Source organism: Eschscholzia californica, unplaced genomic scaffold (assembly GCF_041429995.1).
Source record: "Eschscholzia californica isolate CP2 unplaced genomic scaffold, dmEscCali1.0.p SCAF_1, whole genome shotgun sequence".
NCBI lineage: Eukaryota > Viridiplantae > Streptophyta > Magnoliopsida > Ranunculales > Papaveraceae > Eschscholzia > Eschscholzia californica.
The window spans coordinates 81,949,894-81,969,798 of record NW_028238198.1 but is presented as its reverse complement, the minus strand read 5'-3'; the positions used below and the strand labels follow the sequence as shown (position 1 = coordinate 81,969,798).

General features: G+C 33.1%; 1 protein-coding gene and 1 long non-coding RNA gene across 2 annotated transcripts; one reads left to right on the top strand and one right to left on the bottom strand.

Moving 5' to 3' along the window:
* Positions 1 to 3,216: 3,216 nt before the first annotated feature.
* Positions 3,217 to 4,390, bottom strand: POLD4 (polymerase delta 4). Its single transcript, XM_086656497.1, has 2 exons — positions 4,179 to 4,390; positions 3,217 to 3,579 (listed from the first exon to the last, which is right to left on the bottom strand). Exons 1-2 carry the CDS (start codon positions 4,336 to 4,338, stop codon positions 3,386 to 3,388), a joined length of 354 nt encoding a protein of 117 aa, XP_086512623.1. The 5' UTR covers positions 4,339 to 4,390; the 3' UTR covers positions 3,217 to 3,385.
* Positions 4,391 to 10,573: 6,183 nt separating this feature from the next.
* Positions 10,574 to 18,439, top strand: LOC147569924 (uncharacterized). The gene is made up of 7 exons (XR_015231367.1): positions 10,574 to 12,443; positions 14,959 to 15,096; positions 15,500 to 15,545; positions 15,650 to 15,689; positions 15,929 to 15,990; positions 16,976 to 17,406; positions 17,778 to 18,439. It is a non-coding gene; the product is annotated as an uncharacterized LOC147569924 (long non-coding RNA).
* The last annotated feature ends 1,466 nt before the right edge of the window (positions 18,440 to 19,905 follow it).

The following is a 19,905-nucleotide window of genomic DNA, read 5'->3' as shown; positions in this document are numbered from 1 at the left end:
TGAAGGATCTGTTTTGAAGACAAGTATAGAGCTTTTTTGAACTAGTCAGTGGCCTACAAGATTTTCACTACTCGAAATTGTGAATTTATATAAATTTTATGGAGATATAATGCATAAGATTAGGTGCTTTTATTCTACATGCATTTTCGAGGAAAATAAGGATAGCTTCGTAAGGATTTGGATTCACAATCGGATGAAGATGAATGATATGTACTTTTCAAACGAGCTATCCAAAGATGAATGATATGTACTTTTCAAACGAGCTGAAGACAAACCCATTTACATGGCATAAATAATTTCTCGGTGATGCTACCTTCCCAAGGAGGTTGACAAGGGGTTTGACATAATGATGAGGTGGATGCCTTTCATAAGTTAAAAAAATGAGTGAAAATTTTGTTTTAATCTGAGTCGTTCGATTTGAGCGGTTCAGATTTGGGTCATCCACTTTTTTTACGTATGAAAGGCATCCATCTCATCATTATGTTCAAACCCCTTGTCAACCTCGAAAATAGCATTTCCCATATTTTTTTGTTCAAAAATTTGTTGATTTTTTCCAAGAGTCTTCCCATAGTGTTTTGTGCATCTCTCCATGTCATTTTGCATGAAAACTGTTTTGTTCATTTACCGCACAAAATTACTTATGTGACTCTAGAATAATACCGTCGATGTATATTAACCGCTACTCCGCTAGTAGCACATCATCTTAAAACCATGCATCCAGATGATTGTTGTAATGGTGCTGGGTGTAAATAGGAATATTATATCAAAAATCACATGCATATATATTAAAGAAAAATGCTATTCCTTGTGAAGGAGTCTTATTCACTTACCACATAAGCACACGGTACCCCCAACCTAGTTAAGAAGAGACTTGTGGAGTAGAGATTAACAAACCGACCATTATCCCCCCAATTTTCCCGGGTTTTCATCCTATAAGAAAGGAAGGCAATTGCCATTATTTTACAACAAATTCTAAGTGATTTTATAAATCGTCCATTTCTCACTCTCTTTCATACAATTCCCATAAATTCCTTCTCTCTCTCTCTCTCAAATATCTTACTTCAATTCTTCTTCACTTCTGATTTTGTCAAATGGATTCATTATATTTAATTCCTGGGTTTAAGTTCAAACCCACCGACGAAGAATTGCTTTCGATGCTCGAAGGCGAACTTAATGGTAAACCTCTTTGTTCCAACATCAAGACAATTAGGCTCTACGATATTCATGCCGATCTTCTCTCTGGTAATTACTCCTTACTTCACTTTGTTTAAATTTACCTTTCTTGATTTCATGTATATATATAATACTATTAAATATATATATGCATTACTGATTTTACGATTAATTATATGTTGTAGATTGTTACAAGGCATCCGAAGAGAACGGAAATTGGTTTCTTTTCACTAAAAGAACCCCTATGTCTGAAAACGCAACCCGGCCTAACCGTTGCACCCCGGGCGGGTTTTGGAGAGCAACAACAACAAGTCAGCCTATCAAAAGTAGAGAATCTAAAAGGGAAATCGGAAAAAAGAACACTTTGGTTTACTTCAAAGGAAACTCCATGGAATCTACTAAAACAAATTTTATCATGCATGAATATATATTAACTACCACCACCTCCAAGGTACGTACCTAAAAATAACTAGCAACATCGTCATAATGTTATTTTTTTCCATTTGTTTTACTTTTACTTGTGTTTTAATTAATTAACTTATTGATTGATTAACTTTGGTTTTTAATATATATATATATATATATATATATATATATATATATATATATATATATATATATATATATATATATATTGCAGTTCGATGAATGGGTTGTATGCAGAATTCACCATAACAACCATAATTCATCAAAGACCTCAATGAAGCTTGAGGTCAACAACAATGAAGCTTTACCGTACACAAATGTAACAATGCTGATAAACCATCAAGAAAGTACTTCCTTTACAGAGCTTGATAAAATGATCGATGAACCTGCATTAATAATGGAGAAAGAAACAATCGATGGTGATATGTCTAAGGAAGAAGCTAAGGAAAAAGAAGAAGCAGAAGCAAATGATGCTGATACGTGGATGGACATGGATCCTGATTTGTGGGAGGAGCTGGACGAATTTCTAAATCAAGTCTAGATATAAAATTAGTCCTTTTGATTTGGTAGTTAATAGAAGAATTATTATGTAAAACTTGATTAACAAAAGACTGATATGGTAAGTAGGGTTTGAAGTAGTTAATGTATATAGGAGAACTACATTGCACTTGATCCAGTTCAAGTCGGTTTAGTCCGACCCCTCATTGGTATGTAGGCAGCCCTAAAGTTACCTGGGTTCAGTGCTTTTGTATAGTAATAAACAAAAAAAACTCTGTTACAAGAAGAATGGGGATAGGTGTTATCTGACTTTAAAGATGATAAATAGGTTTTACATTGTTGTTTCGACAACCCATTGAGAACAATTAATTCAATATTGTTATCATTGTATTCTAATTTTGGTCTCAATTAAGGTACTGGTTAAGTGTTTGAAGTTGTTTGTGGCATGAGTTTCAAGTTCTTTCACGTGATTGTTTAGAACTTATGTGGTCAATTTGAATCAGACATAAAATTTCAAGAAATTATTGTCTCAAATAACCTAAAAACAACAAATCCAACTCCAACAAAACAAAGAGAAAAATACATATATATTTATAAACCAACTTCAACATACAACATTAGTTACAAATAAAGTTTCCAAATACATACAACTTTTATTGTCACAAATCACTCTTTTTTTTTTTCTTTTTTTTTGTACGAGATGGCATATGGAAATGACGATATTACTATTGAGAAAGTCCTTGATTGTACGATCACGAACTTCCTCCAAATACGTCTCCATCGTAAAACACAAAGATAATTAGCACACTATAAGTATAAGAGATTCATACGATGAAAATGAAGTTGTAGAGGCGGACTAGCGACGGAAGCTCCGAACATGGGCGTGGGAAAACAAAGCACCGCGTTAAAGTTGATTGACTTGACTCTGGGAATCAGAAATCTTACTTAAGGTCTGAATTGACTTGAGCCAGATTTCAGAACATTTTTTTTGTTCGACTTGTTCTTATGACTGGTTTGAGTTGATTTTGGTCCATTTAATTTGAACCACAATCATAAGAAGTTTAGTCTAAATCCCGAAAACCATGAAGAGTGAGTTAACAATAATAGACATAATCATGATTTCTGAACAACAAACAACTCCAGTTAATTCATATGGGAATGGGATAGGAAGTACATAGTTAAAGAGTGCTCAAATACAAAGTGAGTGGATCAAGTACAGCAAGTAACTGAACATTTCTCACTAAAACACCCAAATCATCATACTTAAAGAGTTCGTCGACTTGAACAACTAAACACGACCATCCCATAAGCACTCCAATCCAACCTTGGCTTCTCTCAAACAACTTTCGATCTCCTTAGGTGGGTTCATGCCTAATTTGTTAGCTCGCTCCCATCGAGCGAGTCTAGTCATTCCAATGCATGGTCCATAAGTCATGTTCATGTCGAATTGCCTCAGCATCTCCTCTGTTTTACCATAATCATCTAAAACAAAAAAATGATAAATCGGTACAACCCAAATTTGAGTATTTGAACAATCAAGCACAAAAAAAACATGGACACTAATCAAGATCAAAAGACCAAAAATTTCATCAGTTCGAATGGGAATAAAATACTAATGTATCAGTTTATTTGATTGCCTTTCGAAAATTTTGATCTTTCTATTTCTACTTCCTCGGTTTTTTATTGATCCAAGTCGATCTTGTATTCGACTCAAAACCCTCTACTAAAGACGCTCAAAAGACATAACCTTCAAACTTACTTATTTGAGCAACAACAACAACCTATCTTCAAAAAGTTCAAATGTCCATCTTATTAAATACTAATATGATCTTATATAACCCTAATACCCACATTTCAGCAATCACTAAGAAAATTAAAAATCCCCCTTCTTCAAATCTCGAAACCCTAATATTATCACTAACAGATTTTAAATCAGATTTTGGGAAACCCCCAACCTAAATCAACAGCACTATGATACTGTCAAAACCTAATCCATAGAATACAAAGTTGAACTTCAAGAAACAAATGAAACCCTAATTACAACCCTAGAGAAAGATAGAGACAGAGAGAAAAAGAGAAACCTTTGAGATCGAGGGCGCCATGAGAGATTAAAGCAGCGGGTTGTGGTTGATCAGAACCAAAACTAGCACTTTTCTTGGAAGGTTTAGTCTTACTAGATTTGGTGATTCCACCGTTCTTCTTCTGCCTGTAGAAGCTCTTCATTCCTTCTTTCGAAGCCATCTTTTTCTCTCTCTCTCTCTCTAAAACTTTCAAATTTCAAATTTCGTTTGATGGGTTTCCAGATAGAGAAGAAAGGGGTATGTTGCTTTTTATACACGAAGTGACGAAGGAGGTTCCGAATAGAGGATTGGGACAGTGGGCCTTGACCCATGAGACATTGGGTCTGGGCCCATGGGCCATTTTGTTAGGGGCATTTTCAAATGTCTTCAATACATGTTTTTTTTATACAGACTCCAAAAATCATTACACTCAACCTAGTATAAATACATCATGAACAAATATATGAACTAAATAAGCCCAATAACTACTATTATTACTGACATCTTGAATCTTAAAGGTCATATAAAGACTCAAGGCTATCTAGGGGAATGAAAACTCATTCCTAACTTTATTTTATTTATACTTTTTAATACAATTCAATAAATTATCGATTCCTCTTCCACTATGAATGGAACTTGATCTCTGTATTTGCAGAGTAGATTCACAACCAACTGGACATACAGTTGTTGGTCTTCCACCTATATTTGAAGTATTTGTAAAGATTTATTATATATAAGTAGTCAGTTGGTTACTTTTTCAATTTGATCGATATTTGATGAGAGTGAAAGAGACAAGACATATTTTTTTCATCAATAACATGGTTAGAAATAGGGGTGGGAATCGGGCGGGTATGGACGCCCGCGGGTAGATCTGAGTCGGGCTCGGGCGGGTCGGGTAGATATCCCCTCTGACCATTAGGGTACTCGGGCGGACTCGGGCGGGCTTTTTTAAAATTTTCTCTGCTCAAAGCCCGCCCAAGCCCGCTAAAGAATCGGGTTATCCGGGCTTCGGGCGAATCGGGCTTCGGGTTTCTAAATCTGATTTTTTTTTTTTTTTTATCCAGAACAAACTTCTATGATTTGAACAAATCAAAACTCTAGAGATCTCCATTCAATAATTATATGTAGGTTTATAATTTGATACACAAAAAAAGTTCACATCAACCACTGATTTGCATGGATAATATTTATTACATGATATTATAAAGAGAGGTAGCAATCTGGATAGGTCTGATAAGTGTAAAAACATATCATTTACCAACCTATGTAGATCTTGTTCGGATCTGTACAAAAGGGTTAAGAAGAACGTGAGAATTACCAAGAAACGGTATATAGAAAGAGAAGAAGATAGAATGAAAAATAAACTACAAATGATATCTTTCATCTTCTCCAAAGTTTTATTTTTCTGGAATCACTAAACGAACCATAAGTTTTATTCTTCTAGAATCATTCAAGTTAGGAGAGAGTCTTAGATAGGGGTAATGAAAGGAAACGTGAATGAGGGATGAAGTGTAATCTCTCTCCAGTCTCTCAGATGGACTTAAGCACATCTGCACATGGAAAATGGCTTAAAAGAGGTTGAGAATATATATAGGGAGGCAGATGAGTTGATTTAGGGTTGTTATTAATCTGACGGATGTGGACACTCCATTGAATCTCATCGAACGGATACCACTAGCTCCATCATTTAAAGTTTTCATAAGGCGATTTTATGAGCACCCACCGGGTATATCCCATCGGGCTCGGGCTTGGGCGGGTGGCCGGGTGGAGCAATTTACCCGAGCCCGCCCACTAAAACGTAGCGGGCTGGGCGGGTAGTACCCGTCATCGGGTTCGGGCGTCCACGGACCTCGTCGGGCTCGGGTGAACGTATCGGATATCGGGCTTTCGGGCATTTTTCCCACCCCTAGTTAGAAACACACAAAAAAAAAATACAATGATACAAACACTAACAATTGTATTGTTCTTTAAATGATTTTACAAAAATGGTATTAGTAATTAATAGTTGGTTAAAGATAGAATAAGTAGCCAAACTCTTAAAAGTTAGATGATTAAGTGATAAAGAATGAAAATAAATGAACTAAGAGGGTGTTTGATTTTTGCACTTATTAAGTGATTTTCACTTAATAAGTAGGTCATTTGTTTTTTCACTTAATAAGTGAATATCACTTGAAAGTGGGGCCAAAGTAAGTGCAAAAACGTAAGCTCCAACTTGGAGTTTATTTTTTTGCACTTACTTTCTAAGTGCTAAAAAAGACATTTTTATCATTTTTCGAATATAATAATTACCAATATAATTATAACTAAAAAGAAAATCTTATACAATTGATAAGTAAAAAAACTTTTTATGACTTTAGCGATGACTCTTTTCCTTCTTCACTCATCCTTCACCTAAGCTTTTTTCCTAATTTTTTTCCCATCTCTTCCCTCAATAATCACGGAACCACCCAAACTTCATGATGCAACGTAAGTTCTTTCTCCTTCATAATTTTTAATTATTTGAGGTTAATATTTTCAACACAAAGTATTCATAAACCGTAATTCTCTTGTATCCAAACTTGCAAGCAAAAGAATTAGTATGAAATTCTGATGTGTAAATACTTTAAGGTAAAAATAGACAATTTCTCATTTTTATGACATTTAGAATTATAATAAAAACAAACATCCAGCACTTAGAAGTGATGGAAAACAAACGCCATAGAACTTACAAGTGATATCACTTACTAAGTGATTACCACTTAGTAAGTGGTAGCACTTATAAGTGTTAAAAAAAATCAAACACCCTCTAAGAGAACGCTAGAAAGGCTACGCTAACCAGGACTCATGAAACATTAAATTTCAACAATTTTTTCTAGTTTGGGTATTTTCATCATTTGCAATGGCTTGCAAGAAGTTTCCAACAACTTGTAAAAGAGTTTCAACTGCTTGCAAAAAAAAAAATTGCAACTGATTTGCAAAAATGTTGAAACTGTTTGGAAAGAGTTGCAACTGCTCGCAAAAGGATTGCAACTGTTCGCAAGAAAATTTTAACTATTTGCAAAAAATATTAAATTTTTAAATAAACACAAATTTCTTTTTGGCTTTTTAATCAAACAAAATACAAATATCAATCTTTTAACGAAACAAAATATAACTTATCTTTTTTACTTAAAAAATTTAAAGTCAAGTCTTCCGTCAAATTTCCTGAAATATATTTGGGTCCATGATTGCAGTATTAACCCATAAAACTTTCAAGTGGTAAGAAAATCTCTATGGGGGTAACCTATAAACATTCTCTCAGCACGAGAGGGAGACAAAAAAAAGAAAACAAAGACCTAATAATTTGTAAATTATTGGGACACAGTCATAATCTTAATTATTTTTATTAAATGTGAGAGACTATTTTGAATTCTTTTAATCTACAGAAATTTACAGTTTAAATTTATCAATCTAGTAAAATAGTGGAGGTACGTTGAATAAAGTTCTATTACCACTTGTGAAGAAAGGAATACTAGTTTCCACACCAATAATTGGTAGTGACATTTTTTTATATTTTATACACTTTTGTTACAAACAAATTACCTAACAAAGATTTAAATAAATACACTAGTTGTCATTGAGGTTTCTAGTAAAAGTTAGAAAGGAAAAGACTACTTCACAAAGTCAGAGCTTTTTGTCATGTAAGTAGAAAGGTGAATGTAATGGCAGATACACTGGCCAAAATCACTAGGAAGAATTCTCTGGCTCGCGAGTGGTACAACAACATGGAAACTATAGGTAGTGAACAGACCTTTGTACCTCAAAGTTTTAATTAATGAATTTCTCTTCCTTAAAAAAAAGTCAGAGCTCGAGTTTGAGGATCCTTTTGATTTTTAAGACCACTAACAGCTACCAATTCTTTTTAAAGAACATACCAAAATAGTATAAAATTACTCTTCTAATGGTTTTGTTGGTTGAAGGATGTATTTTCTTATGATACATTTCTCCAAAGTTGCTTAGGGGGGGTAGTGGATCAAGACATCGGGGGACATTAGGGGACAATTAGAGACAAAATGTTTCGTGGACATTTCAAGACATTTCGGGACATTTGTCTGTAGACAAAATGTCTTTATGGACATTTAAAGACATTTGATTCGTAGACAAAATGTCTTTATGGACATTTCAAGACATTTGATTCATAGACAAAATGTCTTGGAGACATTTCAAGAATTTGGTTCACGGACAAATTGTTCCGGAGACATTTCAACATACTGAATCTATGGACAAAATGTGTAGTGGACATTATTATTATTATTATTATTATTATTATTATTATTATTATTATTATTATTATTGTTATTACTATTATTATTATTATTATTATTATTGTTATTATTATTATTATTATTATTATTATTATTATTATTATTATTACTATTATTATTATTATTATTGTTATTATTATTATTATTATTATTATTATTATTATTATTATCTCATCAGATATTTATTATTTTAATATTGTCTAACCATATGAAATATATGATAATATATTTGTACTCATATTTGAAAAATATATTTTTCGATATTTGTGGACATCTGTGGATATCCGAGGACATTGAAGGACAATTGGTAGACATTTATTATTTTAATATTGTCATATGAAATAATATATTTGTACTCATAATTCAAAAATATATTTTTAGACTTTTGTAGACATCCGTGGACATCTGAGGACATTGATGGACAATTGGTGGACATTTATTATTTTAATATTATCATTATTGTATAATCATATGAAATAATATATTTGTACCACTAATCTGAAATATATTTTTTGACTTTCGTAGACATACGTATATCTATGGACATTGATAGACATCCGTAGATATCTGTGGACATTAATATAATAATTATATAATAAAATAACATAATAAAATAATAATATAATAATATAATAATAATATAATAATATAATAATATAATAATAATATAATAATAATATAATAATAATATAATATATTACAATAATAATACAACAATATAGTAATATAATAATAAGATAATTTTATAATAATATAATAATAGCACAATATAGTAATGATAATAATATCATTTTTTACTATAATAGAATAATAATATTATAACATAATATAATATAATATAATATAATAATATAGTAATATAATAAGTGAATATAATAATAATATAATATAGTAATATAATAATAAGATAATATTATAATAATATAATAATAGTATAATTCAGTAATATGATAATATTTTATATGTTATTTATTATTTTTAATCTAATTTGATAATAATAATTATTTTTATTATCTTCCTCACTGAAATGTCCCCAAGTTTCCTCAATGTCTTCCATATTTTGAGAGACATTTTCTCTCCAAAAGCTCTCCAAATTTACACTAAAATGTCTCCAAATGTCCCCAAAACTAATTTGTCTTGAAATGTCCCCAAATTCGTGTCCCAAACGAATAACACGGACATTTCGGGACATTTAAAATGTCCCCAACCAATAACACGGACATTTGGAGACATTTCGGGACATTTGAAATGTCCCCAACCAATAACATGGACATTTGGAGACATTTCGGGACATTTAAAATGTCCCCAACCAATAACACGGACATTTGGGGACATTTCAAATGTCCCCAACGAATAACACGGACATTGGGGGACATGAAAATGTCCCCCAATGTCTTGATCCACTACCCCCCCCTTAGTTTCTCACTAGCTAGATAGTAGATCTTCTGGTCCTTGGCAAATTAAATAGATGTTCCGGCCTTCTTCGTTTAACAATCACGTCGTTGATTTTTTTTGTTTTTTTTTCTTGAAATCGTTATTTTAGTATTTGGTATTTCTTATGGAATTAACGACTCAATTAAATTTAGCTTTACTCGTTTCTCTTCTTTTCTCTTCTTCTTTTCTCCCGTCTAAGTGTGAATGAATCAAGAACAAAATAAAACTTCTTTTTGTTGTTAGAAAGAACCATCAATGGGGAGGAATTGAATGAATAGATAATAATCAAGGCTTGTGTAAACACGTGTACACCAAGAGAGCTAGTACAGTACAAGAATGAAAAATTACTAGTACACAAAGTCGAGGGCTGGTCTTAAGACTCAAGCGAGGAAGGCTCCCATCAGGCACCCCTACGAAGGGCCTCCTATAGATGAAAAAACAGGAAAGAGAATAGTAGAGATGGTTGAAATATCTAACAAAACGATGCGAAAATAACAAAACTTATAAATTACACTTGAATAAAATATGCCACAAATCTATTATACAAAACAGATCCTTGTGACTAGGACACAATTAATACAAATAATATGACTAGGACAAAACAAAATATGAGTAGGACATAATTTGATTGCCACATAGACATTTTAAAAAGACAACCCTTTCTCTTTTAATCTTAGTCGTTCAAATGGATGTATGATTACTCATCTTTTAATCATGACCGCGTATTGTCGAACCAAAACCCTTGGCCTCTTCGTCATCCTTCACGGTTCTTTCCTCTCCCATGAGTCATTCATGTTTTGGACTTCTCCCAATTCAGTTTCTTTTTTCTGTTGACAACTCTCCCTGTTCAATAGGATTAAGTGATTATCTCTACACAGTTCCTCTTCCCTTCTTTCTCTCTCTCTCTCCAATTTCGCTTTTGTTCTTCCTTCACCGCGTATTGTCATCACACGACGGTAGGGTCTACTATCTCTTCTTTCTTGGTAAGAATTTTTCATAGTGTTTAGTTGTCCAATGTCATTGTTCATGTAGATCATATTTCTTTTTAAAATGTCTTGTAACTCTTTACTTTGTTTTAGGGCTTAAGTCTAGGGTTTCATTTTATAATCATTTCTTCTACCGTTTAATCCCATGCTTCAAAGGCCCTGAAAAATGAGGAAGATTGATTCCCCAAATCATCTCAGATCCATTTATCTTCCTCTCAAAATCGATTCAGCTCCTTCTGCATCCTCCATTTAAGACTTTCCTTAAGCAAAATCGTTTTCTTCTCCTCCATTGGGTACTTCCTTAAGCAAATCACACGTTAATTTGTCTCGTCTAATGATTCGGGTATTTAAAGATGTGATACAGGTAAAATCCTTTGCTTAGACCAAGTTAATGAAGGTTTCTTGCTCATAAATAATGATTAGCTCATAAATAATGATTATTTACAACATTTAACCACTTATTAAACGACATTTATCTCAAAAGCAGTTCTATCAATCCTTTCTGAGAGGCAATGTGTAGTAGCATTTAATTAAAAAAATCAAAATACTTGTTATTCAAATAGTTTGATGAGGTATCTAATAAAGTTTTTAGTTGGTACTGTAGTAGCATGTAATAGATGAAAAAAATGCGTGGAGATTATGAGCTAATTGTGAAGAATATGCTGGTACAATTTTATTTCTTCAAAGTATACTAAGTTCATGTTTCATATCACTTTTCCCTTGGAGATCATGATGTTGAGTGACTGAAATTTCAATATATTGAAACCCAAGGTAAATTGAGAAACAACGAGCAAGAGTTAAAAACTAGACAGTGGACAATTTTCCTATCTTCATGGTGTAGTTAACTGATGTTAAAGAATTATACCATGCTAGAATGACATTGATCTTTTTTCCTGTTTGCGTTTGTCTATGTCGTATCATTATTCATTGATGTTTTGAGTATGATTTGGTGATTCTAAGTTAGCAGTCTATTGTAGTATGGATGCCCTTTGAGAGAGTATAGATTTACTCGAGTTCATATTACTAATCAAAGAAAAAGATTTGAATATGATATCTTGCAGTTGCCTAAAACATTGGCCAGACTTAAAGGTCGTTTTTTTAATCTACATTAGGAAACTATCTCATCATGAATATCCTTCACTTTGATTGTCAACCAAATCTGTTCTTATTTTTAAAAAAAATAATCAGTTTCTGATGAATTGTCTTCGATTAAGGAATCTTCATGAAGGTCAATGAATTTGATTGAAGTAGTTGTTCAGATAATTCAGGTACGTTGTTATTTGTATGATATTTGATTTTATTCGGTTGTTTTTCTTGGAATTGAAGTACTGATCAGTATTCTTTCATAAGATTAGGTTTGGGTTGGATTGTTAGAATTGGGGTTTAGCAAATTCACATTAATGTCATTTTGTTTCTTATCAAGTTCAATCTTGCAAGTCACCTATACTCAGTTCCATTTCTGGAAAATCACAGTATATTTCTCTTGCTTTTCTTCTGTATTTTGATGCAGTGAGGTGGTGAGATTCACTGTGATTTCACAGAAGCGAGATAGATAGAACAAGAAGATGTTGCTTCTTGATCAGGTAATTATTTTGGACTAATGTCACTTCGGAAATAGCCAAAAATTTATAGAAAAAGAAAATTAGAAGCATTAGATGCATGGGTGTAAAAAAAAACTACTGGTTGGAAATCGAACTTTTGTGAGCTGTATAAATAGATAGAAATGGGAAGGGGTTCTGCAAGTTAAACATAAAAATACTGGCTAGAAATCGAACTTTGTTAAATAAATAGATAAATGGGGCGGGGTTTTGCAAGTTAAACATGGTTGTTGCTTGGATTTGGATGGAAGCACATCTATAAACCTAATTTTGTCTAAATATTTTGAGATTTTCGGTACTTTCGATGATTGTCACTTGGAATCCTTATCAGGATGTCAAATGTAAATACTTTTATCTTACTTTCAAATTTTTGGCAAAAATCTAATAATTTCTGGTTGATTAGTTAGAATTTTACTTTTGTTGACAACTAATCCTGTAATTGGTGGATATAATTTCAGTGGTATGTTATTTTGATTTGTAAGCTGAAAAGTTTTGGTGTTTTCACGAGCAGATGAAAGATTAGCTCTATGAATACTTTAAGCCCATTACGAGCGTGTATATGCGCACATGACCTCTGCTTGTTATTAAATACTTTGGTTTCTAATTTCTTTTCCAGGTTTATCGATATTTCTTGTAGCTTATAATGTTTTGTTAACATATGAAGATTAAAGAAATGATCACTAGAGAATTGGAAGCGATTTTGGTTCTTTGGATACGTGTTTGTTGGTAGTTGAAGATTTAGATACGTGAAATTGCTAAACAGTGAGTTAATTTTACCGATTTCATTATCGACATTGTGTGTTTATTTTTTCATATTCACTGGTATAAGTTTTTAAATTACACTATGAAGTTTGGATACCTGCTTCAAAAGATAAATATGCAATTGAGTGATTTTTATGCAGCTAAGTGTTGTTACTAAACTGGCACCACAAATTTCCACTATAGAGATTATTAGTTATCTAAGGAGAAAGATATAATGGAATGACAATGACAGTGTCGTTTGGACAGATCTCCTGGTTCTTCATGTGCTACAACTTCATTTTTTTTACTTCATATAGAAATTTGTATATCCTTAGCTCTTCTATATCTTTGCATTCACCTTTATACCCAATAGTTGTCATTTACTAACAATTTCAACTTATTGGTGTACAATAACAAACTTGGCCAAGGCATCATGATGTAGTCTGACATAATATTTCTATATCACGTATACCATGTTTGATTTAAAATAACAATATTTTGAAGCACAACTGCTTTGAATGGTGAACACCGTTATATTTTCTATACTCTAAAGTATATTTCCTCACTGTTAGTCACGAAACAAAATGAAAAGAGTAGTTGGTTGATATTTTTATGTAGGACGTTATGTAGAAGAACCATCAAGACATTGAGATCATGACTATTGGTTTCAAGTTTCAAGTTTTTATGCAAGTAATATTTTGTGGTTACCTCCAACTTATTTTCTCTCATTTATGGATTAGGTGAATCCCTTCGTTTTTGCAACAGATTATTTTATGGTAACTGACAACCAATTTTGAAGTAGCTTTTTATCCGAAAAAGAAAAGTGATAGCGCTGCCTCTTATATTTAACTTATGAAGCCTAACTAATATTTTGTGGTCATGACTATTGGTTTCAAGTTTCAAGTTTTTATGCAAGTAATATTTTGTGGTTACCTCCAACTTATTTTCTCTCACTTATGGATTAGGTGAATCCCTTCGCTTTTGTAAAAAATTATTTTATGGTAACTGACAACCAATTTTGAAGTAGCTTTTCATCCGAAAAAGAAAAGTGATAGCGCTGCCTCTTATATTTAGCTTATGAAGCCCAAGATTAATAAACTTTCGATTCATGTCTATAGGTAACCATGTCTTACAATAAATTTCTCCAAATATGGTGAAGTAGGCATGAATCATGATTATTATATATTTTTATATGTTTTGCTTTACTAACTCCATATGTGTATTCGTCGTCCTTTGCAGTTCTTAAGTGACCTTACGTTAAAACGTTGCTCCGACTCCATCTATAATTACTTCTCCTGTTGTCCTGCAATGCCACATTCCATTTTTTCTCTGTTTTCAGCTGAAGAAAGAACTGCAAAATTTTTGTTCTTCTTCGTGGTTGTCTTCGTTACTTAACGATCCATACAAAACTACATAGAGAAGAGTACTTTCATCCTCAACTATGAGTGAGAGAATTAGAATTCTAGAGAAACAATTGAAGGGAAACGGGGAAAAAAGGAAGGTCCTTCTTAGCTTGAAATCAAGCATCTAACCTCATCTCAATTATATTTCTAAGGTGTTTATGAAGTCCTATTACCTATATAATAAAAACTATGTGTACTCCATATATTTTGTAAACTAAGAGAGAGAGAGAGATCAAGAGACAACTTAACATAGAGGGTCTACATGATCATGAACTACAATCTTGAATATGTAGTAGTGAAATATTATTTCTGTATATTATAGTTGAATTTGTCTTAATTATGTCAGTCTTGTGCAGGTTCAGGTTTTTCTTGACCGAGCAACTGATTTTTTTATTTATTTATAATCAATCAATATCTTTCAAGAACAGTGAAACATCAATTGCTATGTTTATGGTCTTCTTCTCTTGCTCTGCTTGGCTCTTCATTGTTGATTGGTATGTTCTTGGGTTTCTTTTCTTTCACTCTCATGCACTCTATCTGAATGTTACACTGATAAATGATTCATTTCAATCCATGATCTGCCATATTGTCTCTTTTAATATTGATTTCTGCATATTCTTGATGCCTCTTATGCTACTTAGAAATCTTATTAAGCAGAATTCAGTTAAAGGTTTTTCTCCTGCATTTTAAATTTTAATTTTTGTAAAATTGGATTTTCTTCTTCAGAAAAGTTTCCTAATTAATTCCTTCTGGCCACCAAAAGTACTTATAGTAGAAGATAAGTTGACAATTAGTAGTAAGTTTAATTTTGAATAGTTTTATTTGTATTGTTTGCAATCTTGTTGATTTGTTTTTTACCTTTATTTCCTCTTTTATTAGACCGATTTTCTTTTTCAGGGTCTGTGAAGAAGGATTATCGAAGGTGAATTAGATTTGACATTGGGTAAGTGACAAGTTTAACTCAGACAACGACAACAACACCCAAATGCGTCGAGTAAAAAACATCTTTTTGATGTAATTGGAGCTTATACTGCTTTTGGATGGCAGGTGAAACATGATGAATTTGGAGAATATTGAATGCTTAAAGGTTAAATCCCGAGATTTACACTCTAAATCCGGTTTGCAATTTTAATTAGGCTATGTGTTATGACCAGACTATTGTGCCTAACTTCAGGTTTGATTCATCGACAATGTATACACTTTTTGTAATTCAATATATGTCGAATTTTTTGGATAATTGTAGTGTTCGATACGGGATTGTACCATTTATATTAGTAAAGATGGACCTAAATCTTATAATTAACAATTGTGGCTCGGTTTTTTCAGGTTCTGAGCTAGGCTGAGAAGCTCAAGAAGTGGCTGGAAGAGAAGGAAGCCGAACAGAAAAGGTAAGTGGTTCTTCTCATAAAATGATCAAATATATTAACTGGCTTTTCTTTCATGTAAATTGGTGAACAATTCCTGCCCACTTTCGAATTATTAAGTTATATGAGAAAATCTTTAATCACCGATTAGAGCTTGGAGATTTAATCGTTTCATACTTGAATTTGCTAAAAATCAAGTTTCGATATGTTTTGACATGACTTCTCCATTTAGTCCTCCAACATTCTCATATGACGATTTTTACGAATGTTTGATTTAAAGAACAGGGTATTGTTGACGATTCTCTTCAAATATTAAAAACTTGTACATGACATTCACTTCTATCGACAATTTAAACTTGAATTTATATAGATTAGAAGAGTGAACAAAATCTCTAAACTAAAGCCGAAAGTTGAGAAATCTCCTGAGTCCTAAGAACGAAACTGAAAACAAAGAAGAAAAGCAAAGACTGAAAAAACAGCTTCTGCGGAGACTTCTTCACAAGATGAACCTTCTGTAGAGAATGATAGAACTTCGTCTACAGAGGAGAATGTCGATCCAAAAATTGAGCTTAAAGATGAGTTATAATTGGAAAAAGTCGAGGTAATATTAGGAACTAATTTTATCTTTTTACACATCGATCTTGAGTTCCATTATATCTAGAACAAATTGAAAGTTGTTTCAAGCTCCCCTCGACATTACCAATTTTTGTTAGGATATAGGTGTTTAAATAAGCTCCATTTTTCTTTGTCAAGGAAGAAGCGCTATTCAAATATCATCGATGAGTTCAATCTTCAAGATCTTGGTGAATCGAAAGTCTATTTCCTTTTTTTTTAGAGTTTTTGTTATGGTATTTGCTTACTTAAAGAGTTTTTGTTGATTAGTAGATGCCAATTTTTTTTTATAATTATTTAGCCTTACCATTGATTTATTGAAATATTATTTGATTATATGAAGAAATAAACATGAGTAAAGAATGAGTCTCCTTAGATGATCAAGAGGTCACTCAAGTTTGGCCTTACCATTGGACACATCAACTTTGGAAAGTCGACCACCACTGGTCACTTGATTTACAAGTTGGGAAGCATTGGCAATTGCATTGTCGAAAGGTTCCAGAATGAGTCTCCTTAGATGATCAAGAGGTCACTCAAGTACAACTTGGTTCTTGACAATCTCAAGGTTGAGCGTGAGCGTGGTTTACCATCGACATCACTTTGTGGAAGTTTAGGACCACCAAGTACTAATCTACGGTCGTTGATGCTCTCGGACGTCGTAACTTTATCAAGAACATGATAGCTGGTACCTCTTTAGTGGAGTGTACTGCCCTTATCTTTGACTCCACCACTTGAGGTTTTAAGGCTGGTAGTAAGAATGGACAGACCCGTACACACGCTCATTTTTGCTATCCCCTTGGCGTCAAGAAGATGATCTGTTGTAACAAGGTGACATTTATTTTGTGAGCTCATCATATTTTTTGTTAGTTTAAACCGTGGTTAAGTAATCTTCGGGCATTGTTTTGTCAAACACATGCTATGATGCACTGATGAGTCATAAGTTAATTTTTAGGTTTATTTGTGTATGTTTAGAAGTTAAAAATATTTAAGTACAATAAGCTAGCTACGTCAGTTTCGTATAGTCTAAAGGTCCATACATCTTCATTATTATTTGGTAGCATTGTGTAAGAATATTTCTGGTCAGATATGTTTGTCCTCGGAACGAAGAAATCGGTTTACTTTCTTTTGTGTACTTTTTTTCCAAATTCTATCCGAATTCAGTAAATCCTAACGTTATGTTTTCTTTGTTTCTCTTTTAGGTCGGTGATATATCTCTAGCTGATTATGTCATGGTCAATGCATCAAAGCATGCTACCTATGTCCCCCATACAGGTTATGAGACTCGCTTATGATGCACGACATGAGCAACAGAAGGAAGCCAATGGTTTTACGAGTCGCCAAGCATGCAATGGATATCAGTCATCTTCTACTGAAACAAGAAACTAAATTATTTACATTTATTGGTTTGTTCCACACATTCGTAGATTCTATCAGTGGGCTATGGGAAGACACTACAAGAGCTGGTTCCACTGGTGCATGTGGTAAGATGTCTAGCTGATGATATCTCTCTTTTGAGAAGAATATGAACCAGGCAATATATTCCTCACAAGTCACAACTGCACCTAGAGAAAGCGCTTTTACAAACTTCAAAACCATTGTTGAATGCCTTGCTAATTAGATTATTATAGTAGCGAGAGGTTCTTTAAACAGGTTAATGTTTAGTGACCTCAGAGTGCAAGGTGTTTGTCAACATTGAAGAAGGTAGATACTTTCTCTATCTTGTTGTCTTAATGTTTAATGCCAAGGTTCTGGAAGTGTTTCAGAAATTAGTTTTTCATCCACAAGAACGTATGTTAGAATTGTTCTTTCCCTTGTGCATGAGACAAGATTCTTTAATTTCATTGTATATATCTCTCTTTAGTAACACAATTAGTAATTAGTATACAGTTATTTACATTTAACTGTTCAGCTGCGTCCATAACTTAAGATAAATCTTATACTCCTAGAACGCTACATGTGGGAAGAATACTGATCTGAAAAGTTGAAACTACAGGGAGGAAATACAAAATGTGGGAAAGTATAGAAAATTTAGCCAACCGACTATCATATCTACTGTTCAGTTGCGTAAAGGGCATTCCCCCGCCCACCGGGCGGGGGTTATGCCTAGTATACGTACAATTGACATCAAAATTAACTCATTACAGTCCGATACTAATAAATCAAATTCTTAATGAGTATGAAAAGTAGAATTAATTTTTGCACACCAATTTCGACTTCAATTCAGTTCTTGAATAAACGAGCAGTACCCCTTAACCATTAGAAGGAAAAAAATCATCTGGTCGGGTCATTTTTGTAGAAGAAAGTTTCCTAGACCCTTTTTGGTTATTCTCTCACATCAACATTCTATTGATGACATAAAACAAGATGGGTCCACTGGACCTGATTTAAGTACACGTGTCACTTCAGAAATAGAGGATGAGTAGCCACCCGACTTCTGGTGTACGATATTTGCCAAGTGGCACTCTACATTTTCAATTCATTCCCATTTAGCCTTCATATGTGACTGATTTGTCATTTTAGCGCCAACAATTGTTCGTATCTCTTCCTTCGTCATTGTTGAAAGGGTCAAACGAGTTATCTGTCTCAATGACGACGAAGGAGCTATAGAAACAAAAAAAAATATAGAACAATATAGGGAGAGAGGGAGGTGACTAGGTGAGTAGTAAAAGAGAGATGTAATGGTCTGCAATGGTGAAGAGGATGGACATGAGAGAGGTGAAATAATGAACCGTCAAAAGAAACAAATAAACTGTATTCTTAGCTTCTTGCAATTATGACACCCTCTAACTTAATAAAGTCAAAAGAGATTAATCTAAAAGTCTTTTGTGTCCACACCTTAATCTTCTGAGCCTGTAGCAACAACATATTTCTTCTTCTAATTTTGATACAGTGGTTGGTCACCCTTTTAAGGCCATGACGTCGTGGGATCGAGTCTCGGTGGAAGCAGTTTGTCATCAAGATTTATCCCATGTAATTTAGGCTATAAATAAAGTTAATAATGTAATAAATTGGTCGGGATTTAGACCTCTTTCATGTTGTCGGGCTTTAGACCTCTTCCATTTATAGTTTAAATCAGGCAGTTATCGCGCGTATCACATCTTCATGATGTATAAATGACTTGTAACGACTAACGTAGACCGTAGTCGAATTCTCAAAAAAAAAAAAAAAAAAAAAGTTTCTAAGTTTTCCCTTTTTGTATCTTCCTATATGTTTTTATTTTTCATTTCTTCTCCTCTAATCCATTAGACTTGCACCAACAAAAATTCTACAAGAGGTACACAATATGAAGGAGGCTTCGTTATCACCAATCAGACTTCTCGTAGGACC

Bases quoted from the DNA above. Each gene is read 5' to 3' on its own strand.
- POLD4 (XM_086656497.1), bottom strand. From the start codon at position 4,338: ATGGCTTCGAAAGAAGGAATGAAGAGCTTCTACAGGCAGAAGAAGAAC. The intron at 3,580-4,178 runs GTTTCTCTTTTT...TTTTTGTTTTAG, and splicing joins TGGCGCCCTCGATCTCAAAG to ATGATTATGGTAAAACAGAG.